General features: G+C 44.1%; 1 protein-coding gene across 7 annotated transcripts in view; it reads left to right on the top strand.

The window, feature by feature from the left end:
* MTR (5-methyltetrahydrofolate-homocysteine methyltransferase) overlaps positions 1-20,845 on the top strand; it is a 100,617-nt gene that overhangs the window by 67,124 nt on the left and 12,648 nt on the right. For all 7 annotated transcript variants that reach the window (XR_003520298.1, XR_003520297.2, XR_003520299.2 and 4 more), the window contains 5 exons: positions 5,538-5,605; positions 6,188-6,308; positions 13,340-13,421; positions 17,443-17,541; positions 18,598-18,673. Coding sequence is in view for 4 of the 7 variants with exons in the window: in XM_027595885.2 (XP_027451686.1) it covers positions 5,538-5,605; positions 6,188-6,308; positions 13,340-13,421; positions 17,443-17,541; positions 18,598-18,673 (446 nt within the window). In the remaining 3 variants the exon portion in view is untranslated. The remainder of the gene's footprint in view (positions 1-5,537; positions 5,606-6,187; positions 6,309-13,339; positions 13,422-17,442; positions 17,542-18,597; positions 18,674-20,845) is intronic.

Below are 20,845 nucleotides of genomic sequence, written 5' to 3'. Positions count from 1 at the left end.
TTAGAGTGAATATTCAGCTCTCAATTATTTCCATGTGAGAGCTGATGACCGTAAGTGTACATTTTGCCCAGATTTCAACATATTCTTTATGATCAGAAGCCTAATACAACTAATGCCTTCTCTGGTCCGTGTCCAACCACCAGTCCCTTTGAGTCACGGACTTCTTTCCAATGTGCTGTTTTCTCTGTGAAGTCGGGAGCCCCTCACAGGTGTCCCCTGCTGTCCCATGACAATTCTCTGTTGATCCCCTCCCTCTCTCATCTTGGTTAACCATCTCTGCCTTCCAGGCAATTCAGTGCAACCAGGAAGCACTCAGGGAGGCTCCAGATGGAGGAGCCGCGTCAGGATGGCACCTTTCTGCCTCTGTCTTCACTGGTGTTTCTGTTTGCTGCCTACTCACTGTCAGAACACTTAGCACTTCCTTCTTGTCCTTGGAAATGAATATTGTTCTTGGAATGCATTCATTATTTTTTAAATGATAAATATATTGGAGATACTGCGGAGGTGGTTGTAATGAGATTTCCCCCGTAGAATAAGTATTTGGTTAAGGTGGTTGCTTCCTGAAATTTACAAGACATTTCCGCTCTTATCTCACCTTTTCAAGTCCCATGTTGTTGGCTTCTGTTGGCATTCATCATAATTAGTTAAAATTGAATTCAGCTTGTAAATGTGAATAGGTCAACTCCTATACACCACACATTGTACTAGCGACACCTGAAATGGTTTAGTTGGCGTTTCTCAAGAATTCAAGGAATTTATTGTTTACTAAATATCCAGGTTGCATAGCCAACCGTGATCATGGAACAGAACTGTTGAAAAAAGCAGTTTGTAGGTAAACTTCCTAAAGCAATTCTTGAGATATAATTGTCATGTGTTTATAATTTTTTATTTTGAAAAATGGTAAGTAGCCAAGAGAGTCGCACTAGGGATGTTTTTTCCTCCAGTAGAGACATTGTAAGAGGCCAGGGAGAACTGTGGCATTTCTCCAGGGTGCTCCTAGTGCGGAATGTCAGCATTTGTGAAAGCCTGCTTATTAAACCCGAGGCTTTCCTCCAGCACATCTAGTCCTTTGTCTTGTGCATTGAAAGTCTGCTTATCTTTGCTCATAAGTCTAACTGGAGGAATATCTTCTCCAGTGAAACTGTAATTATTCCTTTTATAAAAATATAAGTGAATGTGCAAACATTTTCTATCCCGTCAGACACCCTTTTGGGTCTTGTGTCTCTTAACACGTGGTCCCCTGGTCAGTTTAATTTTATGGCGTCAGCTAGTAGACACGTGCCCCGAAAATCTACCTTGTGGAGTTAAACATGTACTTTTGCTGAGCATCAGGTTTTTAGGCTGGATTTGGGGTGAACCACCCAGCTAGTGAGTAAGTCTAGCAAACCATCCGGTACCAAATCCTAATACAACTTTCTAGTTCCTGGCTGTTTGTCATTGATGCAGAAAATCTAATAAAATGGAAAGAACTTCCTTCTTTGTGAAGGAAAAGAAAGTAAAGGGGACTAAAGACGATAGTCCTGTCTAGACAGAGAACATTTTTATGGGGATGACGCATTAGATTCTATGTTGTAATAGAATGTATAAATTTGAGAATCTGAATAGACCTCAGGGATGTATCCACTGAGAGTCTACTAATACCTAACATTTGTTTACCACTTCACAAATTAGATAGTGCTTTCACAGCACTGATTTTTTTCTGTCTTTTCCTGATATTTTTCTTTTCCTTTCTTTTCTTTCATCCTTCCTTTCTTTTTATGGTTTTGATCCTGCTCTGCCTGCTTCAGTTACTGTCTTTCTCACTTTCTCACAAGGAAACTGAGGCTTCGAGAGGTTAAGCGGTTTCTTCATGGTCACACAGCCAGCAAGAGGCAGGCCATATGCTCAGGGCTTCTGGTTCCAAAAGTCAGGACCCTGTGCTCTGTCAGTTTATCTTCCAGTATTGATTCTAGTTATGAAGTTAAACAACTTTAACTGTACTGTTTAATGTTGATATTCTAGTTAAATTCCTCTTATGTAATTTGATTTTTGATCAGATAGTACATGAAAATGGATTTCAGATAGACTCCTTACTAATTATTACGTAGAAAATGTGGATTTTTCCCACTTAATAAACAGGTAATACACTGTTTAATTGTGTAAGAAAAAGTAGGATATGTCAAAAGAAATTTTAAAATTAGATATCCTATATCTAGTACTTTAAAAATATGGATCTGGTGAAATGTAATAACAGAGGCCTGTTTATATTTTAACCAGTGCTTGCTAATCTACCTGTGGAGTATAAGTAAAAATTAAGCAGCAAAGAGTTATGAATGAAGAGAATAATGGTAAAGTGTTCAACTATACTAAGTCGAGGGCACACTAATCCACCCTGTCCTGACCGCACATGCTCACTTGATGATTATTCATAGGCTTTCAACCTGACGTGTGTGTATGTATGAGTATATGTGTGTATGGGTGTGTGTGCAGCTTAATTGAGATATAATTGACCTGTAACATTTTGTCAGTTTAAGGTGTACAACGTATTGATTTGATACAGCCCCATGTTGCAATATGATTACCACCATAGTGTTAGCTAATACCACCATCGCTTCGCATAATTATCATTTCTTTTTTGTGGTGAGAACATTTTCTCCACGTCCTGGTCAACGCTTGTTACCACTTGTCTTTTTGAAAACAGCCATTATAACAGATTTGAGGTGATATCTCATTATGGGTTTGATTGGCATTTCCCTGATGCTTAGTGATGCTGAGCATCTTCTCATATACATGTTGGTCTTTTATAGGTCTTCTTTGGAAAAATAGCTATTCAGTATGTCTGCCCAACTTATTATATTTGAAAGGGAGACTTTCCAGAATTTATTTTTTTTTTAAAGGAGAAATGGAAACAGACCCTATTAGCTCGGCTTAACCTCAGATTGGAAACGGTCCACGGGGACTGCAGAGTGGTAGGGTACTGCCATCTGGTGGTAGCACCTGTGAATTGCAGGATCAGAACGGAAATTCTGTCTTTTTGTTCAGTTCACTTCTGGAGACTGTAGCAGATAGGAGGCACCCTGAATGGATGCAGATGCGTGGCTCTGAGTTTCCTTTTTAATTCTTCCAGAGAGTACAAGGGACTTTATCTATTACAGTACTTTTTAAGTTATATGTATTCTTAGGTAGTATCGGATGCCTTTGCTAAAGCAGCGAGTGCAGCTTACATTTTTTTCTGAATTACAATCCCAAATTATTGCTTGCGTGTACAGCTGTTATAAACACTTTAGAAAGATGATTTTAAAATCACCATTTTCCCATAACATTAATTTTTATTGTCTTTAACCTCTCACGTGGCATAATACAAGACTGTGTATAAGAAGAGGCCTGTGGACGTGGGGCATAGAGAAGGGAGGTGGAGAAGGGAAGACATGGGGGAATGGAGAATGGAGGTGTGGGGGAAACAGGACGTGGCAGTGAAGATGGGGGACAACGGCAGGGGGTGGTGGGAAGTAGGGCGGCAGCCGCGGAACACAGGGCTGGGTTTGTAACCCTCCCCTCCCCTCCGGGCATCAGGTCCTTCCTTCAGCCGAAGTCCCCGGGGCACCTGGTTCCTCATTCTGGACCTTTACTGCCCGTCTCTTCCTTGCCTGCTCCCTTTTTTCCTTCATCTAGCTGATACCTACTTATTCTTTGAAAATTCAGCTGAGCTATCGCCCTCCTGGGATGCTTCAGATTCCATTTGGGTAACTAAAGAAATCTCAAATTTAGGGGGTGCCTGGGTGGCTCAGTCGACTGAGTGTCCGACTCTTGACTTCGGCTCAGGTCATAGTCTCAGGGTCATGAGATTGAGCCCCACATTGGGCTCTGTGCTGGGCGTGGAGCCTGCTTAAAATTCTCTCCGTCTGCCACCCCCCCATCCTCAGTTGCACTCTCTCTTAAAAAAGAAAGAAAGAAAGAAATCGCAAACTTAGTATTTTGAAAATTGAACTATCTGTGGTCCTTAAGATGCTCCCTCCTCCCCCCTGACCTCTCTGCCTCCCATTTCCTCTCCTCCATTCCGTTCAGTCACGAGGTCTCCTTACTGTCCTCAAACCAAGCAAGCATGCAGAGATGTTCCTGAAAGACACATCGCTTAAAACAAGAAAAAGACACGAGAGCAAGTTGATTCCTATATCACACTGACGATTTTTAGTTGAATTTTAAAAATACATATACAATGTTGATTACAGTTAGCTTTGAAATGTATGCCTTTTTGTCTTGATTTAAAGATAATATACTAATTAATTGAATTTAAATTAAAAAAATAAAGGCAGTATACTATTTTGCTTAGTTTTATATGCAACAGTCTATATTTAGTCATAGTTTAGCAAAAGATCCAATTACCAGACTTTTTCAATATGCTAAAAAAAAAAAAAAGCTCGTGTCCTCTGACTCTTGTTATAACCTGTGGTAAGACAGCATTAAAATCTGCAGCATTTCCTCTACCAGGTTAGTGCTAACACCCTGAATATAGTTATTATTGATTTGAAATTGTCTTGGTTTTTACTGAGGAGTCTGTATGTGCTAGTTTATTTTTTAAGAAATTTTTAAGTGATATGGGAGCAAGCTGAAAAGTCAATATAAAACGTATATAGCAAGAAGCAAACTCCTTCTTGCCCGGCATCCACTGTTACCAGATGATACTGTGTCAAGTAGTAGTTCGTAAGCATTGATTTTTTTTTTTTGTTTAATCTAAAATTATTTTGCACCTGGGTGGCTCAGTCGTTAAGCGTCTGCTTTCGGCTCAGGTCGTGATCCCGGGGCCCTGGGATCAAGCCCCGCATCGGGCTCCCTGCTCAGCGGGGAGTCTGCTCCTCCCTCTCCCACTCCCCCTGCTTGTGTTCCCTCTCTCGCTGTCTCTCTCTCTCTCTCTCTGTCAAATAAATAAAGTCTTTGAAAAAGAAAAAAAAAATATTTTGCCTATTTTAATGACATTGTAAAAGAAGTGAAAGTGCATGCTGTGAAATGCATACTCATGATAAACTTAAATTGTAAAAATGACTGGCATGGTGGGTCCTTTCTCCGTCTTGACGATGGGGGGAATGGGAAATTGTTACTGAATGATCCAAGTTTATATTTGGGATGATGACAGGGTATTGAAAATAGTGGTGATGGTTGCACAACATTGGGACTGAGTGTAATTCGTGCGTCTGGGTAAACTTATTGGGTAACAGGGCAAACGATATTTTACATATTTTACCAGAACTTAAAAAAAAAAATAATGCCACATGCCAAAAATGATTGAATCGTAGTTTTTGAATGGGTGAATTTTATGCTGTGTGAATTCTGTATCAATAAAGCTGCTTTAAAAATCTTAGCATAGCACCTGGCATATATGGTAAGTACTTCCTTCATAAGTGGTCATTGTAGTTGTGATGATTGTCAGTGCTTAGTGAGCATGTCCCTGTGACTCCAGTTGACATTAGAGGAGTGTTTGGTGGCTAAGTAAAAATGTTCATCTCGGCTTTGTCTCTGATGGGTTCTCATTAATTTCCTCACATGTCCTTTCTGCCCCCCAGAGTTATTGATTTAGGAGTCATGACTCCCTGCGACAAGATCCTGAAAGCTGCTCTTGACCACAAAGCAGGTACAGTCCACCTGTGCTTCTGGGCTTTCCACTGGATGTCCTCACCCGCAGGGTGTGTCTGTCGGTGAACGGCGACGCCCCAGCCTGCGTGGGACCAGTGGGGCATTCAGGCAGTTAGGGGCCAGTTCCTGCGTGGGGGGCTTTCACTGTCGTTTATAGTGGGGTTTGGATTGGTGAATAGGTACCAGTGAAACTCCTCCCAGCTCTGAAGATGGGGAATGGGAACAGGATTATTACAGGGTCGTATTAGATTTTTCTCTGTGTATCATCGTTTTTATGTTTCTTGAGACACTGTGACACATCTAAGTCTGGGAAATCCTAAACAGTGTATTTTATTTGCATGGCTTCCCCAAACTGTGGCAAGCACATTATTGCAACTTGAAGCTGCAAATCATGTTTACTACCAAAAGCAAACAAATAAATTGAGATTCCCCAGAAAAGATGTCTTAGAATTAGAAGTTGGGAATTCATTTGAGGTCTCCTGGTCTTTATTACAAAGGTTTTAAAGTGAGTCTTGCATACTTTTCTGCGTTTTCTCTCATGCTCCTTCTCACCGTCCTTTTTTCTTTTTTGAAATAATAGATATAATTGGCCTATCAGGACTCATCACTCCTTCCCTGGATGAAATGATTTTTGTTGCCAAAGAAATGGAGAGATTGGCTATAAAGATTCCACTGTTGATTGGGGGAGCAACCACTTCGAGGTAAGTCATGCTAATGAACTGTTTGCTTTCCTTTAAATTCATCTAAATGCCAGTGTTTAAAAACAGTGATAAAACCTGTGGGTTTTTTGGGGGGGACGTTGTTTGTTGGTTTGGTTTTTTATGCACAGTGCATTGGCTCCTTCTGTATAAGCCCATGAGCATTCAGCCTTCCCTTGGACAAGAGCCGGCGTGCTTTTGGAGCATGGTCTAGGAAACCCCTTTGTGATGTCCCCACCCTTTGCCTTTTTTTGGATTCCTTTGGGCTTGTCATTGTCTTTTCCTCAATCCCCTCACCTCCCATTCAGTTCCTGAGATTTCTGATAAACACTCCTCTTGAAATCAAACCAAGTGGAGAAAGGTGTATCTTTTGGCGCAAAGACGGTGCTTGAACTTTAGCCCATTCTCTGTCTGGAGGCAGGTGTCTGAGTAACTACAGGTTCCCTTGAAGAAACTCCAGCTTTGTAATAGTTGAGGCAGGAGGCCAAGCTAGCAAGAATGAACCAAAGGATCACCTTGGGAAGTTGTTTTTGAAAGGGGGAGCCTTTTGAGAAACTTTCCATTAAGCAATTTAAGGAGGAGAAAGTTATAAGGTGGTTCCATGACATTATTCAGTTTGTCAGATTTTTCCTGGGGTCGTGATCATAATGATATTTGGTGAGAAATATGTTAATTTATGGGTACTCTTAGACTTTTTCTGACATGTTCCTTATGCCCCATGTTATTTACTTTGGCAGGGAATAATGCCCAGGTGGAACATTGAACTTGATGATCCTACTAGCACACAGTTTATTTTTTTTCTGATACAAGAATACAGTAGAGTCCAAAGATATTCCAAAGTTCCTTTCACACTAGAAACAACTGTACATTAAGCCAGTCGTATTAACCAAGTTTTCCAGAGAAACAGAATCTATAGGATGTGTATGTATATATTTACTTTACCTGTGTTATATATATTACTCTATATTATATTATTAATATATACTATATATTATATATACAGAGGTTTATTTTAAGGAGTTGGCCCATGCCATTTTTGGGTCTGGTAAGACTGAAATCTGCAGGGAAGGTCAGCAGGCTGGAGACCAGGCAGGAGCTGATGTTGCAGTCTTGGTTCCAAAGGCTGTCTGGAGGCAGGATTCCTTCTTCCTTGGGGCACCTTAGTCTCTTCTCTGAAGGTCTTCAACTGATTTGACAAGGCCCACCCACACTAGGAAGAGTAATCTGCTTCACCCAGAGTCTACTGATTTAAATGTTAAATCACATCTAAAAAAAATACCTTCACAGAAACATCTAGATTGGTGTATGACCAAAACCTAGATCCCATGGTGTGGCCAAATGGACACATAAAATGAACCATCGTCCCATTTATAATCTGAGGGCATCATTTTCACAAGTAGTAACAGTGTTATGTGTCATTTATTCACTAACTGCTTTTCGTACTTGAAGGACTCCATAATGTGGCCATTGTTGCTCACCTTAGAAAACTGGGTTTGTTTTTCCACTCAGGACTTACCCACTAGGATATGGGGCAGATTATTCTCTAGGGATCTGACCACCCGTCAAGAATTGGGGTTTCAGTGAGCAGGGTCTTGGGTAACTGATGATTTTAATGTGAATATTCATCAGCTTAGTAAAGAGAATGATCAGAATTTACCCACTGTTGTGAGGATGAAATACCTTTTAAAATTACAGTTATAAAATAGAATAAATAGATGTGATGTTGGTTTCCAAATAAACCATTTTATAAGGCAGGACACCACACTGAGAAGTTCAACGTCGGGAAACCACGTATTGCTCTTATGCAAATTGGAACATTATAAATGGTCCAGTCTGTTACATCTCTTACCAAGTAAGGGACACCAGATTAAAGAGGATTTTAAAAAAACATTCAGAAGTGACATAACTAGCTTCCCAAGATATACCATATGCAAAATTAGCCACACATGCCTCCTGACAGTTAGAACCTGGCATATCAAGTCAGAGGCAGGTCAGAAGTTACCCACTGTCTCTCCGTGCTCCTGCAAAACTTCTGTTCTCTTGGTCTGGGAATCGGTGATGTGATCCTCCCTGAAGGTGGAAATCTGGGTCCTACAACCTCACAAAGTTCCTTCAGATCTCCAGTGCTCTGTTTCTGTATGAACTCTGCCTTTTTTCATGCTGTTCTCTTCATACCTCTTACAGTTTCTGGGAAAATAATTGGAAAATAAAAGCCAGTTGCCAGTTACATGTTCTCTTCTCCATCGTTCTGCTAGAACAGCCCTTGCAGGATAGATTTCTTAGATTCTAAGAACCTCGGCATAAAACTCCCTGACTCTGACTCCGTTCTAAAGTAGTGACAGTGGGTGAAGCCTCACTCAGTCTTGCTTAATCCAGCCCTCCTCTTTAAGGAAGCCCTTTTCCTGAAATACAACGGTCATACAGAGAAGTACACAAGTCAGAGATCTACAACTCAATGAATTTTTACAAAACTGAACCCCCTATGTAAGCACCTCTAGATAAAGAAATAGAACGTTATCGGCCCTGTGGGCGCTTGGCTGGTCCCCCACCTCCTCATCCTTTACAACAAAATGACCACTGTGCTGTCTCCCATCACCGTAGGTTGGGTTTGCTTCATAGACGTGGAATCCTGTTGCTTGTGTTCTTTTGTGTCCCGCTTATTTTGTGCACCGTTCTGCTTGTGAGGCCCAACCTGGCGGGTATAGTAGTTGTTTTTCCACCGCGGTGTATATAATATTCCATTGTATAATATACTGTGGCTTAGTTATCCAGGCTACTGTTGGTGGACGTTGGGTTTTTCCAGTTTGGGGCTATTGGGCAGAATGCTGCTGTGTTCGTATTTCTGCCCTGAAGCAAACTTGCTGGGTCCTGTGCATACGATCATTGGCATTAGATGTTGCTGGGTAGTTTTCCAAAGTGTTTGTATTAATTTACACTCCCACCAGCAACTATGAGAGTTCAGTTACTCCACACCCTTTTCAATTTTATCCATTTCAGTACATATATAATAGTATCTTGGTATGGTTTTCACTTGCCTTTCTTGCTGACTAGTGATGCTGACTACCTTTTCATGTGTATGTTGACCGTTTGGGTTTGCTTTCTAAGTTGTTTTTTTTTTTTTTTAATTGGGTATTCTGCCTTTTTTCTTACCGATTGGTATGCATTCTTTATTTATATTGGATGCAAGCCCTTTCTTAGAAATATATGGCAAATAGATTCTTCCATTATGGCTTGCCTTTTGCTGTCTTAGTTGTATTTTTGGATAACAAAGTTTTTAATCTTCAGGAAGTCTGATTTATCAGTCTCTTCCTTTACGGCTAGTGCTCTTTGCATCTAAGAATGCCCTCTACTCCTGGGAGAGTCAGCTTTGCTAGAAGGCAAGGAGAGTTGGGATGTCTCAGAAGCCCTCTGGGAGCTCTTACTCTTACCTCCTGTAGACCTGTTGAGAGAGCAGCCGTGTTCCATTTTTTGCCTTTGCGAACTGTTATTTGAGCAGATGGCGGCTCAGGATTTCCAAGTTGTCCTTAAAGAAGATGAGGGGCTGTACCACGTCCATGGCTTTTCCAGATCTCAGTGGCCTGTGGTGGCATGATGGAATTAGAACCCTACTCCCAGGACACTTGCAATGAGCCTTACGGCTGACTGATGGATCCCGGGACGAGTTGAAAGGGCTCTACAGACTTGGGGTCATGTGCACATGGAAACATGCCTGGAGTTCCCTTTTTAACCTGTAGCTCCGAGAGGATAGAAACTGAATATTCTTCCGTCCGTAATGCATATTGTTTTGTATCACAAGCTAGAAATGACTTGCATGGAAATCTGGCCCTGTTACCTGCACAGCTTCTCAAAGGCACAAGTCTGGTAGTTAGCACTCAATTTTATAAATGGTTCAAAACCAGTAACTTCACAGTGTCTTTTTCAGTTATTTTTTGGTGAATAGTGAAGAATTCAAAAGGAAGTCACATTGCTCGAAGAGAGAGGTCATTTCCCGAGTTTTTGTTTTTTAAAGATTTTATTTATTTATTTGACAGTTTTTGTTTTTTAAAGATTTTATTTATTTATTTGACAGAGAGAGACACAGTGAGAGAGGGAACACAAGCAGGGGGAGTGGCAGAGGGAGAAGCAGGCTTCCCGCTGAGCAGGGAGCCCAATGTGGGGCTCTATCCTGGGACTCCAGGATGATGACCTGAGCCGAAGGCAGACGCTTAATGACTGAGCCACCCAGGTGCCCCATGTTTTTGTTTTTTTTATGAATTGTTAGGAGGTAAGATGCTGAATCGCATAACTAGCATTGTTTTCCTCATGGCGTTGGCTACGGGGAAGCTTGGGGCTCAGGTGCTGGGGGAGATTTCACGGACCCGACTTCTGCGTCTGACCCCACTGCTGATTGCCTCCCATCTTCGTTTCCCCTGACTCTCATTTTTCTCATCAAATTCTAAGGGTTTTTTTGGTCATGCTGCATTTATGTAAAACGTTTTAATTCTGGAAGGATAAGGCATTAAAAAAAATTCTTGGACTAACTTGTTCTTTTTCAGAGTTTTTAAAAAGACCTTCTGAAGTTAACACTGTCCTGCCCGTTGGGCAGCCGTCGGGGGCAACTCACTGAATCCCCAGCACTGCTGAGGGACTCGGCAGAGACAGAGCTGAGGTTCAGCCTCAGGGCCCAGCCTGTGCTGTCGGTCTGTAGGAGGGGAGGGGAGATTACAGTGTTTGCCATCTTTTCAGGCTTCGGAAAGAAGTCTGCTTCCCGCTGGAGACAGGATGCGTAAATGGAAGCTTAGAAGAAAGTAGAATCAATGTCATACTATTTTATAAGGAAACCAGAAGTGCTCTTGATGGCTGAGCCAACTCAAATTTCATGGCTGTGCTCCCTTAGCTTTGTGTGTGTGTGTGTGTGTGTGTGTGTGTGTGTGTGTGTGTGTGTGTGTGTGCGCGCGCGTGCGCGCGCTCGCGCGCTGGAAAACAGCACTTTGCTTTTATTTGTTGTTGCTCGTTCTAAATAGTGGAATCCATCCATTTCTTCCCGGTGCCCTTGTCCAGAAGATCATCAATGAGAGAATGGCCAGAATTGCACTGGGAATCCTTGGATGCTTAATGAATATTGATTGTGTTGACTTTAAGATTTAAAACTGCGCTGGTTCCCTTTAAGAGAAGTAGCCAAGTCACATCAGGCCTAATGTTTCCCGGAGGAACTTCATGCAGAATATTTATTGAGGGCTATTTTTCCTAGAGGAACTTCATGCAGAATATATATTGAGCGCTATTTGCATGTTCGAAGAGCTGACCACCTGAGGAAGAGGAAGAAAGCATAGTCTCACGTGTTCTCTTGAGAAGCCGGAAGCAGTTTCTTCTTTAAAACTATTCCCACTGTTTGAAAATCTTCTGCCTTGTAGAATACCAGAGATACTTTCAAATTTTTGTGCACACAGTTGGCACCAACAGCACTCCCTGGGACGGCCGTGGAGGTGTTGGGTCTGACTCCCTCTGCCTCTGTACGCCCCAGCCCCCCGGTCCAGCAGAGCCTCCTGCGCCCAGCACCTTGGGCCTGCACATCTGTTGTAGAGCTCAGTGCCTGTGACTTTGGGCTTTAGTCCTCTGCTTCCTGTCCATGTGTGGAGGGACCTGTACAAAGGGGACAGGTGAGGGGCGCCTGGGTGGCTCAGTCGTTGAGCATCTGCCTTCGGCTCAGGTCATGGTCCCAGGGTCCTGGGATCAAGCCCCGCGTCAGGCTCCCTACTCAGCGGGAAGCCTGCTTCTCCCTCTCCCACTCCCCCTGCTTGTGTTCCCTCTCTCGCTGTCTCTCTCTCTCTCTGTGTGTCAAATAAATAAATAAAATCTTAAAAAAAAAAAGAAAGGGGACAGGTGAAATGTCAGGCTCTTGTCTGTCTTCTTGGGAATAAACTTTTAGTCATCCCTGAGAAGCCTATTAAAAACACACTCACCCATATATTGTGCCTTTAATATTCTCCTGGTTAAAAATTACCTCAGTAATCCACGCTTATTATTAGAACATGTCAAACCCTTCAGAGGAATGGAAAGTAAAATTTAGTCTCTCCCTTCCTGCCTTCCACTCCACCTCCAACCTCCGTGTAACCAGGGCTGACATCTGATGTGTGTCTCTCTGTTTTTTTCTAAATACATGTACAAGGTTGGCAGGTGAGGGCAGGTTCAGGGTGGTAGTACTTGTTTATTTAAAAAGCAGAATTGTATTAAACAGACTGTTCTGTTACTTTGGTTTTCTCCCCACGTAGTAGCTTATTCTGGACATCTTTACACAGGAAAGTGCATGTTAGTTGAGGGGGAAGAATGGGAAAGCATCTGACCCCGGGAAGAGTGCTGCTACCTTAGGGGGACAGGATGGGGCGGGAAAAGACCGGGAAGGACAGCCCATCCTGGGGGAGCCACAGTGGCTACCCTTTTAAATGTGCTTGTGGCAAAGTCCACACTTGGGTCCCACCTTCAGGGCCCTGGTGTGACCACTGTCGGGGAGGGTGTGCGACTGGGTCTCACTTTAGCAGCTGCAGAGCCTGGGCCATGAGATTCAGTAATCAGAGGGCAGCTTGCTGCGCACTGTAGCCAGTTAGGCCCCTCCAACGGTTAAAGGGTGTTTCTTCCTCGCTGCTCCTGTTTCCCAGTCTGGCAGGAGGGGTTTGGGGCTGAATGTTGTTGCCGCTTTTGCCTCTCTGTGTTACTCCGTGTCAAATTTATTCAGGGTCTGAGGTTCCTTACTGCAGGTCCGAGGTCGGCTTTTCGAAGACCACGTCCTGAGCTAGAGCATGCGTCCCCTGCCTGGTGGTGCGAGCCGACAAATCCATGTCTTCTCCCCTCGGTCTCCCCATCTTATGGGGTGGGGGAGGGGAGGAAGTCCCCTTGTTTTACAAGGAAAATGTGAAGTTCAATATTTGAAGTACCTTACAATCTTTCCTTGGAAAGCACTCTGTAGAAACACATTATCTCTAATGGTTCCAAACACATGTTGTGGAGGAACTGTCAGCCCTGATGGATGTGTTTTTCTTCCCGACCCCTCTTTTTAGAACCCACACAGCGGTTAAAATAGCTCCAAGGTACAGTGCGCCTGTAATCCACGTCCTGGATGCATCCAAGAGTGTGGTGGTGGTAAGTGTGGGGCCTTGCGTTCCTTCAGATATGTCGTAAGGAGAGGAGAAGATGCAGAGTTCAGGGTATTTCCCAAGATCTTCTTTTATTTTTGTCCAAGTCTACTAAAAAAAAATGTGGAAAAAGAGCCTACAGCTTGTCACGGTGTCACCGCGGGGGTCTGCACTGCTGGAAGGGGGGCGCCAGGCAAGGTGTCCTGTGCTTTCGAAGACTGCGTCCTGAGCTAGCAGCGGAACGCTGGTCTGAGTAACAGAGACATGGTACCAAGACACTCGTGACCTTGACGCCAACCTGGAGGGAGAGAGGTTTCAGCCATTTACATGCATTTACAAATATGAATATATACTGTCTTAACTCCAAGCCAGAGCTAAAAGGAATGTGGAATTTTAAAAAATGACCTATGTCCATATAAAAAGACCCTTAACCCGGAATGGGCCAGTTGACCCTACCCAAAGAGAGAAAAACATTCTCTAGATGTTCAAAACCCGGAATAATAGATGCTTTTTCTCAAAGAATGTAGTAAACAACATACCTGAGTGTGTTTTTATGCTTCTGTCCATCAGTGAAGCCCAGTATCCTCTCTTGTTGTTACGTGTTTCGTTTGTTTCGTTGTGTAATAGGAAATAATAGCTGGAGAGAGTCTGAGGGACCGTGTGGTCCTGTGGTTTCCAGGTTTGTTTTAGCCACGGAAACCTTGTCTGCGGGTACAGCACCGCATGGGTGAGAGTGGCCCCTTCCATCCTTCATTCCGCACCTCGTTCTCAAAAGAGCACAATTTTAAAAACTGCTAATGTAGCGCAGACTTCTGATTTGCGGGCAAGGAGAGTTACCGAGGGGCTCTGATGACTCGTGAGACCGCCCAGTGACATCACGTGGCCTGAGCTCGGGTGACCACATGTCCTAAGCCATTTTCCAAAGGCATCCTTCCAGATCTGGGAATTCATTTATATTGAAGTTGAACAATAATGGCTAACATTACTGGAAATTGATAGGGTGCCAGACACTGTGCTAAGTGCTTTCCGTGGATTTTTTTTTTTTAAACCCCGTGAAGCAGATACTTTCATTATCCCCATTTGAGAGATGAGGACACAGGAATGGAGAGGTTAGTACCCCTCTTGAAGCCACAGGTCCGTCAAGCGGCAGGTGTGGGGTGTGAAGGCAGGTGGTCTTAACTCTATGCCTCTGTTAAACTTGCTTCCATTAATATTTAAATGATCCTCCTTTATTCAAAAGGATACAATTAAATCAGACTGGGATCATAAAGTTGCAGTTTTTTATTTGCCATTGACATAGACTAATGTGTAAATAAACTACATTTCTACAATTTCAGGACAGTTTTTTGTATGTTATATTTGGATTGTGCTTCATATATCGAGCTTACATTGAGTTCACGGCTGAGTAACCATTGGGCCTCTTTTTAAGGCTTGTTGCTATTTTCAGATGCTAATGAATGACTGAACATTTCCCATTTGGAGACCAGGCTGTTGTCCCTCTTTAAGTCCACAGTGGTAGCGTTGCCCCGACAGGCAGGGGGACGACTCGGGGCGGGGGGAAGGAACCGGCCTCTGGGTTCTATTTTGAGGGCACTCCATCACCGTCTTGAAGAGCTAATGCAGCAGGGGCTGAGCTGAAAGCCCAGAGATGAGGCGTGGGCACTGGTGCTCTTTCTGGTCGGTCCGGCTGGACAGCTGGCAGTGGTTAGCTCTTCTCAGATTCAAAGAGATGGCTCCCTTCTGAAATTACTCAGACATAAGTGCAATGATAAGTCATTTGGGTCATTGCTGGTGACACTTTTCAGGAGTCAGTGGTACAATTCATTTAGGCTGATTGTCGGTTCAGAGTCTCTTGATCCGACCACAGTGAGCGTGGTCCGGGCCCGTGCTCGGGACCACTGGCTCCAGCATCTGAAAGATTCCGAAATGTGGCAACTACGGGATTGTTGGGGCTTTAGACCTCAGGATGCCCCTGCTGTCTTTCCTTTCTTTTTAAGTAAAAAACGAGGTGCCGATATTTAGTTCTTTCTAAATTATAAACTGTATTTTCAACTTCTCCCCCTCACTGTGCTGTTGCTGTTACGAAAATTGAAGAATAAAAGCATAAAACGTGTGAATGGTTGGCCTGAAAACCCTTGACGAGCGCTGATTTGTGGTGGAAAGATCACAGAGATCCGCCCGTATAATGGGCCATGAGCAAGTCAGACTAGGCAGGGAGGGGCTTGCCACTCTGGCTCTGGGCTGGGGCCCCCAGGGTGTGGACAGTGCCAGCAAACTGGTGTGCTCTGTCTACCCAATGGGAGCCATGTCAGAGTCCTGTTAAAAGTCCTTTGGATGTTTAGAAAAATTAGGGTTTTGCTTTCTCAGGGTCTAAAATCTCACAGAATGCAGGATTTTAAACAATATTTTAAGCAATATTTAAAAACACCGATTCCATGTACATTGGCAGGCTCCAGAGCAGGTGTTCCCTTCCTTTCTCCATTTAGCCCTGCTGGCTTTCCTAAGCGAGGACCCCATTGAGTTAAGGTGGATGAAAGGCTGGGAGGTACTTTGTGGTGTGAATACCATTCAGGAGTCTGTTGTCAGGCTTGTCACGGTGGTCTTTTCTGATTAGGTTCCTTAAAGTGATTTGGCTTTATGCTAACTCTTAGGGGATTGGATTGCTGTTAGAGATACTTAGAAAATTCACGTAGAATTAAAGGCATTTCAAGCCGGTGGGTACCTCAGCCATCGTCCAGCCTAACTAGGTCAGTTTCACATAATGATACTGACCTTCCAGCCCTTGTGTTGGAAGATCCAGCTGGAGGCTCAGAGATGAGATGGGGCAGTGCAGGGTTTTGAGCTGATGATGATCAGCAGCCATTTCCTCTTTCTGGATAATTGTATTTTGAGCTTTGGTGGTGGTTATTCTCCCATCACCTTGATAATCCCAGTCATAAACAATATTTAGCTGATCCTAGTTTTACAGTTGACTGAGTCGCCTCACATTTCTCAGATGATGGGTTTCCTTTCTTTCCTTAGCACAAGCTCGTAGTTGACTGTGAAGATCAGCCTCATTCCTTCAGCAGACATTTAGTGAGGAGGCACCTTGTACGTGCCAGGCACAGAGCTAGAAACCGGGGACACGAAGGCGGTTAAGGTGCAGTCCTGCCCTCCAAGGGCTTGTCCTCTAGTGAGCCAAGTGGATACACAGATACTAAAAGCCTGTGGGAAATGCAGTAAGGGAGAGATGCACCAAGTACCTTTGAAGCATAGAAGATCGGTACCTGACCAGTGTGTTGTTGTATGGGTCCCCGGGACCACCCTCAGTTTCAGTGATTTGCTAGAAGGACTCACAGAACTCAGAAACACCATTACACTCACAATTATGCCGTATTGCAGTGAAAGAATGCAGATTAAAATCAGCAGAGGCAAAAGATACAAAAGGTGGAATCCAAGAAAGGCCAGGCACCAGCTTCCAGGTGTCCTCCCCGGTGGAGTCCTACAGACAGTGCTTAATCCTTCCGAGAGTGAGGCGGGACACCACAGGCAGCGCATTGCCAACCAGGGAAGCTCAGCTAAGCCTTGGTATCTGGGGCTTCTCCTGGGAGTCAGTTCCATGGGAATGGAATGCTTTAAGCACCTGACTGGCCTTAGTTACTTCAGAGTCAGACAGACACAACATAAGCCAGGTCTCCCCGCAAATCACATTGTTAGCGTAAACTATGCAGGGTGGCCCAGGGCTCCAGGTGGACAAAGACTCTTATCAGGCAGGATATCGCAAGGACTTAGAGCTTATCTCTCAGGAGCCATCAAGAGCCAGGCGTTTCTCTGGAATGTGTGAGAGTTGGACATCGTAGGTCTACTGAGGTAGCCCTCAGCTGCACACCCCGGCAGGAATTAGCGAAGCTGGCGAAGGGAGAGGGAATGACATGAACGAGGGAAAACTCCCTGAAGGAGGCGTCACCAGAACTGACCAGTGTTGCTCCTGTTTCGTTTGTCTCCTTTTGCTCCTCTGTGGTTCTTGAACTTCGATCTTGCGTGTTCAGTGCTCGCAACTATTAGATGAGAATCTAAAGGATGAATATTTTGAGGAGATCATGGAAGAATATGAAGATATTAGACAGGACCATTACGAGTCTCTCAAGGTAAGTGACAAAAACAGGTCCCTGCTGGTTGGGCATTAAAACGATCCTGCATTTTTGAATGTGACTTCATTGTTTTAAGGAGGGCAAAGGTTTAGGATCATTTTAGAGAAGCCCTGTTTTCTAGTTCAAATCAGAATTCTCTGGTGTCTGAGTTCCCAGTAATTTGGGGTTATACTAAAATTAATTTCATTTATTCCACCAAACATTTATTGGGTACACTCTAGGTGTTAGGTGCTGTGCCCGAGAGCAGAGTTATGAGAACAAATGAAACATACCCAACAGGAGAACAGGAACTGAAACGGTGTGTGGACATGACTCCCCCGGATCCTTGTTCTTGAAATAATGGAAGAAAATGAGGACATCAGACAGGACCATTGCAGCCTCTCTCCCTCCTGCCCAGTGCAGGCTGCAGAGCAGTGTTAAGGGAACTGTCCCTCTCTACATAAGCGTCAGGGAATCCTTGGGCAGCAGACGTAATCACTCGTTAGAAGACACCGGGATATTTCTTCCTGGTTCATCTGCCTGTTGGACTTTGTCCATGGTGGGGGGCACTTTGGGGATGGTTAGGCGAGCGAAAGGAGACGACAAACGGCGTGGAGAGAAAAGGTGTTTCTGAGGTGTTGACTAGCCGAAAATTCTGTGGTTGGCTTTCTGCCTCTCCTCTGGTCTGCCCACAGTTGACAGTTTCCTAGCTCTGCCTTCTGGTCCTAGGGCCAGTCGATGGCAGGCCAGTTAGCCCTGGCCTCGGATGTTCTAAAAGGACAGGCGGGGTGCCGGTCTGTTGCCGGGCTTACCGCAAGGTTGAGGGAGCTACATAGCAACATTTAATGCGTATTTACTGAATCTTTACTCTCTATTGTTCTGGTGCTAACATGGAGCCATATTGGGTGGAAAAGGAAGAGCTTCTTAGGATATGAATTTTCATTAATAAAAGCATTTGTGTTTGTTTTGTTTTGTTTTTACACAACTCATGTACTAGCTTTGGGGACATACTTCCATAGTAGCAGCTGGAGAGAGAAGAGTCTCCAACTAAAATAACTTTTCTTTTGTTCATAGGAGAGAAGATACTTAACCTTAAGTCAAGCTAGAAAAAACGGTTTCCGTATTGACTGGCTGTCGGAGCCCCCTCCAGGTCTGTCTGGCTATGGGTTAGAGAAAGGCTGTGTGTGATAGTGAGAGCTGGAGAGGTGTTTGCACGTCCTTGGCTACAGAATCAAATGGGCAGCTAGAGACTCTTACTTGTGTCTAATAATAGTGATGAAGCACAGTGATGATTGAAAAGGAAAGGAAATAGGTACCATTTATGGAGGACCAGACTGACTGCACTTTGTAGTGAATGTGCTGTTGTCCCCACTCACATGTGAAGACCCTGAATTTCGGGTGAGAACACGAAAGGTTACTGGGATTCTCTCTCTGGTCTGTCTTATGACCCCACACTCTTTCCTCTCTGTGGGGTTTGAGGGGCCCCCTGCAGGTTGACATAAGTTCTGGAGACCTGCCTGGGTGGCCCTGGGTCATGGGGCAGGCCCAAGTCTAGTAGACATGGAGTGCCTGAGGTTGAAGATGCCCTCACCCTGAACAGACCTTTAGAACATTCCAGCAAAGCAAGAGCTCCTATTTCCTGTTCACTCTTTCCCGTGCTGTCTCCGAATGCTTCCTTCTATTTTGTTTTTTTTTTTTTCTTCTTTTTTTTCCTTATTTCCAGCCATCTCTCTTGCCTTATGGAGGTGTTCATAAGGGAATAAAATATGGAAGATGTTTTGACACGCTTAGAAGGGCATGAGGTACAAATGCAGAACTGAGACAGGGTGAACAGGGGTTGTATTACTTGAATCCGTATTTCCAAGGTAATGCCTCAAATCCACTCTCCTGGCTCACAACATCAGTGTTATGCATATGATTGGCAGAGTGGAGAGCATTAAATTAGAAATGTAGGTGTACTTGGTTCTACTTTCAGTCCTGCTGAGTTCAGTGTGGGTGAGTAGGAGGAATCCCACATCGGGAGTCAGGAGGTCTGGGTTCTACTCCCAGTTTGGTTCCCGGCTCCGAATCACTGAATGACCTTGAGCATCTCACTTCCGTGGTTGACATTTTCTAATGTGTAAAAAGGAGTTACCCTATGGAAGATTGTGAGGATAAAAGATCAACTTCTGAAAAATGTAAATCACTGGATAGTCCAACTGCTATTTTCCCTTTACCTTTCACTACAAAATTAGAAAAACATCACAAGAAAAGTTCCATTTTATTTTTTATTTTTTTTAAAGATTTTATTTATTCATTTGACAGAAACACAGCAAGAGAGGGAACACAAGCAGAGAGAGTAGGAGAGGGAGAAGCAGGCTCCCCACAGAGCAGGGAGCCTGATGTGGGGCTCGATCCCAGGACCCTGGGATCATGACCTGAGCCGAAGGCAGACGCTTAACGACTGAGCCACCCAGGCGCCCCGAAAAATTCCATTTTAGCCCAAATATCCAGCATGATTCAGCGGAGACAGTCCTCTGAAGGCAGCAGTGGGGATACTTTTCGAATGGCCCTCTGTCCCCAGGGCGGGGCTGCTGTGGGGCTCTGCACCTGCTACTTCAGAAGGGCTGAGGCCCTGAGGTATAGCCCGCAGAGAAGTTTCCGAGGAAAACCCAGTCTTCCAGTAGTCACAGGAAGTCACTAAGGGGAAAAAGAAGAGCTCTTCTCTCAAGGTCCTTGGTGGTAAAATCCCAGAATAGCATCCTTCAGTGACTACAAGGAGAGGGAGCTTTCATCCAGAGGAATTCTAGTTTCTTCTTAATGGTCAAACACAGCAACACAATTTAATGTTATGAAGAAGAGATTGTTCTGAATAGTAAAAAGATGACAACAAATGAGAAAAGCTCCTGTTAGCATGTATGAAAAGATAGCGGTTTCCAGGCAGAAGTAAGAAGCAGAGCCTACTCTCCCTGTACTTTTCCCCCTCTCATGTCTACCTCTGACTATCAGGTGACACAAAAATACTCTGGAGGCTCTGGTGTTATCCCATAGCACCTGAGATGAGTAGGAGAGTGTAAGTTCTCTGATCCCTGTTTACAGAGCAGGGAACTGAGGACACGGAGGCCAGGAAGCTGGGGGGTGGTCATGGCATCTGACCCTGGCCCGACCCTGCTGCAGGTTTGGGGGGGCAGGGTGCAGTAACGTCACTCCTGGTATCCCAGAGGGCCCCAGGGCACCATCTGTCTCCAAATTCTTTGTCATTAATTCACTTATGATCTATTTTAGACTCGCAGGGAAGTGTAAAGAACAATATGTTGGGGTGCCTGGGTGGCTCAGTTGGTTA

The sequence above is a fragment of the Zalophus californianus genome, chromosome 15 (genome assembly GCF_009762305.2).
Source record: "Zalophus californianus isolate mZalCal1 chromosome 15, mZalCal1.pri.v2, whole genome shotgun sequence".
Taxonomy (NCBI): domain Eukaryota; kingdom Metazoa; phylum Chordata; class Mammalia; order Carnivora; family Otariidae; genus Zalophus; species Zalophus californianus.
Note: the sequence above shows the minus strand (reverse complement) of the source record. Positions and strands in the feature narration are given on the sequence as shown.